This window comes from Strix uralensis, chromosome 9 (assembly GCF_047716275.1).
Source record: "Strix uralensis isolate ZFMK-TIS-50842 chromosome 9, bStrUra1, whole genome shotgun sequence".
Taxonomy (NCBI): Eukaryota; Metazoa; Chordata; class Aves; order Strigiformes; family Strigidae; genus Strix; species Strix uralensis.
The window spans coordinates 6,853,713-6,862,330 of NC_133980.1; the positions used below are offsets into that span (position 1 = coordinate 6,853,713).

At 43.6% G+C, this 8,618-nt stretch overlaps 1 protein-coding gene across 1 annotated transcript; it reads right to left on the minus strand.

Moving 5' to 3' along the window:
- Window positions 1-4,042: 4,042 nt before the first annotated feature.
- On the minus strand, window positions 4,043-8,110 carry GHSR (growth hormone secretagogue receptor). Its single transcript, XM_074878170.1, has 2 exons — window positions 7,357-8,110; window positions 4,043-4,347 (listed from the first exon to the last, which is right to left on the minus strand). The coding sequence occupies exons 1-2, from the start codon at window positions 8,108-8,110 to the stop codon at window positions 4,043-4,045; spliced, it is 1,059 nt and encodes a 352-aa protein (XP_074734271.1).
- Between the last annotated feature and the right edge of the window lie 508 nt (window positions 8,111-8,618).

Below are 8,618 nucleotides of genomic sequence, written 5' to 3' on the forward strand. Positions count from 1 at the left end.
TGCCTCCGTCAAAGGTGATTTTCTACAATGAGTGAAGCTTTCTGGTAAAGTGATTTGACCTATTTCATCATCAATTTAACATGTTGCCAAGAAATAAAATGCAGCCAAATTGTTCCTGTTTATTTGTGAAGTTGTCATACAAAATGTAGAGTTAGGAAAGCTTTTAAAACTTGAGCTGTTCAACAAGGAACCTCCAGTTATTTCCTGTATGGGCTGCTCAGGTCAGTGAGGACACAGCAAAATTCTGACTCATAAAGCCCCTATATGGTTTTTTTCAGTTAGAGCTGGCAAAGTCTGTTCCTACAAGGAAGTTTTCAGAAATGCAGCCTATGGCTCAACAGCCTGAAAGAAATCTTCCAGCAGAGCTACCCTGTCTGCCACACTTAATGAATTAGCCCAGCTCCTGCAAGGGCTCTTGTCTTCCCTGCATGTAAAACAGATGTCAAAAGCCATGTCCAGACCCAAAATGGGGCGGGGGGTTGGGGGAACGACCCCATGCCCTTTCAAATAGGGAAGGCTTTGGGGGGAAGATGCCAGGAACATGAGGTGCTGCAGAAACGCCCTGGGAAACAGAGGAGAAATGTTTTGTCTCTGCTAGAAAGTATTGGCCAGGATATTCAACGCTGTGAACAGTTCGCAGCTGCGGCAGGTGGGATGGACGATTAAACCAGCGCCAGCACTGCCTTCGCCAACACGGGTTGTTCGCCACCGCACCCTCGGCCTGCAGCATCTGCTCTGCCTGTGTAAAACCTGGCAGTGACAAGGCAGGAGGAACCTTGCCCCATGTTACTGCCTGGGGCACATTCATGATACTGTCTTGGACTGACTTCAGTTAGCTGTTCTTAGGTAAAAAATGCTATTGAAATCTTGATTGTATTTTTTTTTCTGAATTAAATTATTTCTTACAACCTAGGCAAGCAATGCTGGATTCCTCCATCAGTGCTGGTAAGGAGTGATATATACCTTTCTGGAGGCATCTGACAATAGTTGATTTTATGATGCGAAAGTGAAGGCTATCCAGGTGATTTTTTTTTTTTTTTTCTTTTTTTCCATATAAAAGCAGTTCATTATGTGCTGGTACCTGTTCAAAGAAGCAGACCCTTGTCACCTTCTGGAGTCAACGCATGCCAGTAAGTGTGACTCCACTGACTTTAGCATCCCTATATAGAAAAGTTTTAGTACTGAGAGAAGCAAAACTAATAGATGGTAGAGTGCCAGCTGCAGGAGTGACAGCTAGTGTGCGCTAAATGCTTGAATGTTTCCTGCTGGATCTGAAATATTTTCCTACTTGTGCAAGAGTCATAGGAAGGCGGCTACTCTTCTTTAATAAAAATGCATGTATTTTGCTAGATTTGGCCAAATGCTCAATGATTTACAGAAACAAGTCCTTTTCCTAAATGAGAGTGGAGAAGCCCTGTTCTCCCTTCCCATGAGCAGCCAGTCCTCTTCTTCCTGACTTCTGTGACCCCAGATTAAATGTTATAAATTCTGTTCTATACACAAAGCTGTGGTAATGTCACAGTGCTGGTATAGTTAAAATTTACTGTCTCTCCTGATGAAACACTAGCTTAAATGAAATTATTTGTATGTTTATAGCATATAGGCAGAAATTAAATGCTTCTACAGAGGGCTTTAATGTTATTCTGGTTAAAAAAGAAAAAAACAAAAACCAACCAACAAAACCCAAGCAAACAAAAAAGCTGGATAAACCATAGCCTAACTGACTTAGCTACATGTGTTCAGGAAAAAAAATTAAAACCCAGCAGTGCATTTCCTCAGCTAGGTAAAAGCCTCTGCGTGACCATTCTGGCCATGCAGAATTGCTTCCTTTAACTGAGACAGGGGTGTTACTCGCAGGGAACGGAGCAAGCTGTGAAGTCTCGCATGCTGCGTGTGATGCTGGTACCCGTTTCGTGTCCCATCCCAAGGCGGCGGGTGCCTGCCCTGCCCACCGCCGCTCCTGCAGCACCCAGGGCCGTGCGAGAAGTGCGCGGCAGCAAACCTGACCAAGACTCGCTTCTCCACCTCACGTGCAACCATCCCAGATCCTCCTCCACCACTGACCCAGTAGAGTTATAAAGGGTCTCATCACTTTATTTCATTTTCTGTTCACATTTAACACCACAGACACAGCTGAGATTTAAAACACGTGACGTAGGTGTGTGATTGGTTCATTTACACAGATGTGTTATTAGTGAGCTCACATCTACACAATCTTTTCAAGATTCCCAAATTTCTTGTTTCCCTGAGTTGCATGACATCTGCCATCAGATCTGTTTGTCAGTCAACAAGCGACAGAACAAAATGGATAACAAGGCAGACGTGGTTAGAGACAAAACAGGAGATGATCCTATCGCGCTGCTGCTCGTTTGTCCCTTAATTTATAGGTTCACATACACTAAACCTATACTTGCTGCAAGTGCTGGAGTGGGGAGAAAGACAGGCTCAGGTGCCACACCAAGGAACAGCAATCAGCCCCCCAGCCCTAGCAAAGCCCTGGCTGATATAAAAACCACAGTATATACAGAAGAGGCCAAATTCTCTTTTGAGTTATACCTGAGCAGCACCGTCAGCTAAAGTTGTAACAGGCAGAAAATGGCCCATCAGCATTAATAGGAGTTTGAAGGCAATATGACTTCTGCTAACAGATAATTCATTATGAGAATCAGTTGTGGACCAGCTGGTAATAAATACTAGAACAAAGTAAACAGAAAGCTGCTATTTCACATGCATGCTCTGAAGCTCTATTAGCTGGACCACAAAATCTGTGTGTTGTTGTGACAATAGATGCAATATAAGACATATTTATCAGCATAAAGGATGGAAAGTTTTCTGGTTTGCCTTTTAATGGCATACTTGAGTTATAAAAATCAATTGAATTTAAGATTTTTATGGATGAAGTATGAGAATGTGTCTGCCAGTGTCTTTTAATGCAGATTTTTCGATTACTTTGTCAGGTCACGTTGGTTAAAAAAATGTTCTCGATTTAATACTGCAGCAAAGTAGTACAACTGCACACCAGGATTTATGGAGAGACGTGGTACTGGTAACCAGCCGATATGCTTTAAACAGAAACAAGTGGTGGTTTGCAGGTAGGAGACCTGTCCTCAGCAAACTTTGGGGGTACGGTGGTGCACAGATAGGGGCAGGTAGCCACAGACTCGTTACAAATATCGAAACAGCTAAACGCTTCCAAGTTCAAACACGTTGACTCATTCACAGTCAAGCTGAACAGAACAAATACAGATGATCTAGCTAGTAAAAAAAAAATATGACTTTGGTGGGAGATTGCATTCCATGTTTTTATAGCATCACTGCAGTCCTGAAGTCAGCTCTGTCCTTGTCCCACTGATATATATTTTAAAAAAATATTTCAGTACAGTCATGTTCAAAGCCACTTCTGTGAAGGTGTTTTCTTCATTTCCTTTCTACTCAGACATGACATGAAGGTAATTTATTTTTAGCATGTTTAAAAATTGTCTATTTTATTTCTCCTTTTCTAAGAAATTATTTTCCTCATTCAGAGAAAAATGTTGGTTTATTTAAAAATCAAGATTATGAAAAGTGTATCAAATTTTATGTTTACTACTCCAAAAAGGCAATTCAATTTTCTCTCTCTAAGGTCTGGTTATATACTAACGAACTTCTTAGCAAAACTAAAGTTAACTCTGGAAAAAAATTCAGCTTGAATTAGCTGCTGCTGAAGTCACACAAACTCTCAAGTGAACTGGGCTACGTTTGCGTGGTAAAGCCTAGCTCTCTTGCTAAAGTCAGTGCTAAAAAATCATACGGGCAAAAGCAGCAGAAAAATAATATTTTAATGTTGCCAAATTCTGTGACCATGTCTCTCCTTTTATAGTCTCAAAGTTTAGTTATTTTTAAAAAAAATCTTTAACTGCCTACATTACATCTTTCAGCAAATCCAGATGATGACAAAAGTACAGCTTTAGCGTTTTGATTTGTATTTCTTGCACTCTTTCTCCTTCGTTATGGCTTTCTGGGAAATCCAGGTAAGTGATGCTCTGGTGCTGGAAATCACGTGTCATGTGATAACGCTCGGTTTTGTCCAAACACGCGAACTTTCTTGCATTGTGGTGGAGAGTCTTTTCTTTGGAAGGGGTTTGAGTCCAAACAGCCGGCAAGCGGCGACTCGGTACTTCTTCGACATGATGTTGTAGAGGATGGGGTTGATGGCTGCACTAAGGTAGAAGAGGACAAAGGACACCAAGTTGCAGTACTGGCTGATCACTGCTATCTCCAAGGATCCAGCTTCAAAGGACTTGGAAAATAAATATCGTCCTACGTGAAAAGGCAACCAGCAGAGTATGAAAGCAAATACCACCACAACTAAAATGAAAACAGCAGAAGAAGTTGTGTTAAGCAAGAGTATTAAAATATAGGTGATTAAAATTCTATTTTAAAATTCTATTTTTTCAAAAAATTAATCACAAAGTGTGAAAATGCATCCCGTAAGTTTTCAGGTTTGTGTCTCTCAATGTATTCTCTGAGAACATAAATTAGTAATACTTAATACACATTGATCATATCTAAAGAGGTTGCCTGTATTCCACAACTAATCTGATGTAGCATACTTCTGACCTATAAAACTTATGCTTTCATAAATAGAGAATTAAAGAATCAAAACAATGACAAAAAAAGTATAACAATCTATCATCTGCGGTGTTTAACAAAAGCAGTTTATATATGATATGATAGAGTCAACACTGAGGTTTATAATGAAGAATGTAATCACTGGGAAGCAAAATAATTTAAGGCAAAGCAAAATTATTTAAGGCCAAGGCCCAAAATAAAACAAACCACCAGAATGTGGACTTGTAAAGCACGTGTGCCAAGGTAAGAACAGAAGAGTGTGCACCCCTCCAGTTTGTCCATTTTTTGGAACATGAGTTACTCCAAGAAGAGTAAAACTAACTATATAATATATAACTGCATAATTATAAATATATAGTATATCTGTAATATTACACTATCACTGTGGCTGCATTTATATGTAAATCTAACGTATGTAGAATAATAGGACATGTGTATCTCTGAATACTGGCCCATCTGAATTTCCATCCTAAGTAAGGGAAACTTTTTCCGTTCATTTCTTGTGTGCTATTGACCTTTATTATTTTTCATATTGCTTTGGGTGTATCTATTAATATGCCAGAGAGAGAAAACCCAGAAAACTCGAGCAAGGTTTTTTTGACGTTCTTAAGCAATTTTTACCAGTTAATCTGTTCTCTCGTGTTAGCAATCCTGTCAAGTCACAGCAGATAATAAAATTCAAAGAGCTAAGAGGGATGATTATAGGCATCTTTCCCCAAAAACTTCCTGAATAAACATTCCCAAGTTTAAATGGATTCTTATGCAGGATCTATGCTGGACTCTGAAGTACAGAGCTGAGGTTCAGGGTATGTTTTCCAGCTCTGCATCTTCTTGAGCCAGCCACATCCATTTTTTTCCTCAGTATCTCCACCTACAAAATTCAGAAAATGTTTCCCTAGCTCACAAGTGAAGTTTAATCCATGTAATGAATATTACCATAACGGTCATTAAGAACAGAAATTTAAGTGTAATCATTATTTTCACATGTAGACATGCATATCCCTAGTCAGGCTTTTGACAGTTTGATCTTCACACATGCAGAATCACATTGACTTCAATAGGAACGGGGTATAATAGCCCCTTTGCAAGTCAGGCTATACATGTAGGTGTTTAATTATGGACCTACAAGCATAACCTTTCCCTACAATTTAAAATAAGTGTTGATGCTAATCCCATTTACTTGATGTTCCGTGACTTCCTGAAGTCTTCAAAAGTGCCTTCTAAATTTTAAGCAGAACATTAAAACCAATGAAAGCAGACTGCACTGAGCATCTGCTGGTACTGAGCCCTTACTAGCTTATTTTCTTTCTATCAGACTGTTATCATTTAGAGAATATTGTCTCTCTGTCAGAGGACAGACTTGCCACTGTCTTGCTGTTCTCAGACCTTATAAAAAGAAAAAGTGTCTGAAATATTGTAATGCCCGTGGCAATACTTCAGGGCCGAAATAAACAGTTATTATTTCAAAATTCTTTATGGTTAAGTATAAAGAAATATAATCATGGTAGTAATATATGTTAGCAATTGAGTTATTGTAAGTGGAGATTCATAATCCTGAAACTCTAGAAGTGTAAATGATGAATTACTTCCAAGGTCACGCTTACCAGACCGAAGTAATTCTATTGATCATAAAATGTAGCTGAAAGGGCACAAAGAATGCTGTGGTTTTTATTATTCTTCCTGCTGTTGCATAGTAATACAGTAGAACATGAACAAAAAAATCAGTTAGGCTCCCATTTAATAATTAAGGTACTTAGGACACACTTGCACCTCTTCGTCTAGCTCATTAGCCCATCACTTCAGCCTAGCTGAAACCAGCACAGCAGAGCTGCTGCCTGTGAAAGCTTCTCCACGCAAAGCATCTCATCCTCACAGAAATCCAGGGGATGCCTTGCACTGCGAAGGACTTTTTGCTTGAATAAAAGTACCCAGCAGCAGAAGGATTCTGCGCTTTTCAGACACTAAACTGCAGAAAAACTTTCTGGGTTTGTGCATCAAACTCCCACCACATGCACTGTCTTAGTATGTTAAAATTTTTCATGTGCCAGCAATAACCGTTGTTTAAACCATTCAGCAATGTAAATATACCAAGTTAGGGATGATAGTGTATGTCGTCTTGATCCTGTTTTCTTTAAGTCAGTGAGAATTTACAGGATCACAGACCTCAAAGAAGACACGATGCTCCCTGTTCAGCACATCCTGGTGTTTTGCTAATATAAAAATGCAGATTAATTTTCATAAGCTCACACAGCCATGCCGGTAAATAACCCAGATTTGGTAAAACTTGATACTCTTTTTCATGTGAAACTAAGTGCACATCATACCCTGCTTGCTTAGTCTGCAGCTCAACTTTGTGGTTTGAGAAGGGTTTAGTTTTGTTTAAAAATCAAATAAACTATCCTTCTGTAAATAACATCGGTATCCACAACCAAAGAGCAAAAATGTTCAAAAATCTCCAGGGCACTAGCTAATTGTAACTGTAGTATTTGTCCTTGTTGGTGATTGTTATTAACATTTGTTTAACAGTTTGAGAGTCCTCAGCTCAAACCAGTTAGAAATAAATCTAAGGAAGGAGGAGAGTGACCCTACGAATACCCGGAGGTGTAGCCCTTTGTAGGAAACATTTTCAATAAATGCTTTCCTTTTGGAAGCAACGATAGCGAACTACGGGAGCTCTCTAGTCTCTCTCTCACACACACAGAAGCACACACATCCTTTGGAAAAACAGAGCAAGAAGAGTCGTACCTAACATTTTCACAGTTTGCTTGTTGTTCTTGTCCCTGATGACAGCGTTTGGACCGATGTTCTTTCTTTTTCTCCTCCAGAGCTTCCTCCCGATGAGGCTGTACAGCACGGTCAAGCAAAACACGGGCAGGAAAAAGAAGATACTGGAGGTCCAGACCATGATGGTGAGGAGCCCCGAGCGGATGGCGTACTCCGTGGCTCGGCACTCGTTGGTGCTCAGGGGGTTCGTGCCATTCTCGTGCTCGACCCCCACCAAGAGGAAGATGGGTCCGGCGCTGATGAAGGAGACGGCCCAGAGGAAGAGGATGACCAGCTTGACCTTCCCCTTGGTGATGATCACTTTAGCTCGGAGGGGGAAGCAGATGGCGACGTACCGCTCCACGCTGAGGGCGGTGATGTTGAGGATGGTGGAGTAGGTGCAGCTCTCGCTGACGAACTGGAAGAGCTTGCAGAGGAGGTCTCCGAAGTTCCAGGGCCGGTACTGCCAGAGGCGGAAGAGGTCCAGGGGCATGCAGAGGAAGATGAGCAGGTCAGAGAAGGCCATGCTGGACAGGTAGAAGTTGGTGGTGGTCCTCATGTCCCGGAACCGCGACACCACCAGCATGGTCATGAGGTTGCCGATGATCCCGATGACGAAGAGGAGGACGCAGGCGACGGTGATGCCGGTGAGCACGGGCGCGGGGAAAAGGTGCAGCGGGGGCTCGACGCCCGTCCCGTTCTCCGCTCCGCGGCCGCCCGCGCTCCCCTCCCGCATCCTGCCGCCGCGGGCTGCGCATCCCCGCCTCCCGCGCAGCCCGCGCCCGCCGCGCAGCCCGCGCCCCTGCCTCCGCGCTCCCTCCGCCGCGCTGCTCGGGCAGGTGCGGAAGGCGGGGAGGGAAGAGCGGCCCCGCTCCGCCTCTCTCCGGGCGCCGCGGCTCCCCCCGGCCCGGGGAGGGCTGGCACTCGCCGGCGCGTCAGAGGAGACGTGGGCGCGCTGGCTCCGCGGGCGCGGAGCGGCCCCGCGCCCTCCCGCGGGGGGCCCTGCTGCGGGTCCGGCGCCGCAGGGGGAAGAACTAACCCAGCCCCGCAGCGCAAAGCCCGGGCGGCCGCAGAACCCGCACCGGCATCATCTTTTAAAGTTTCTTCCCAAGTCCCCCGCGTTTCTCACCTGCGCTCCCTGCCTGCCACCGGCCCGGGTTTGGCTGCCCGCGCCTCCCCTCCCCTGCCCGCACCTCCCCTGCCTGCTCGGCGGCGCTGGGCAGGTGCGGTTCCCGCTTGGCGCC

What these genes read in the sequence shown, in the direction of transcription:
- GHSR (XM_074878170.1), bottom strand. Translation starts at nt 8,110, where the DNA reads ATGCGGGAGGGGAGCGCGGGCGGCCGCGGAGCGGAGAACGGGACGGGC. An exon ending in GCAAACTGTGAAAATGTTAG is followed by an intron (nt 4,348 to 7,356) that starts GTACGACTCTTC and finishes TTTTCATTTTAG; the next exon opens with TTGTGGTGGTATTTGCTTTC.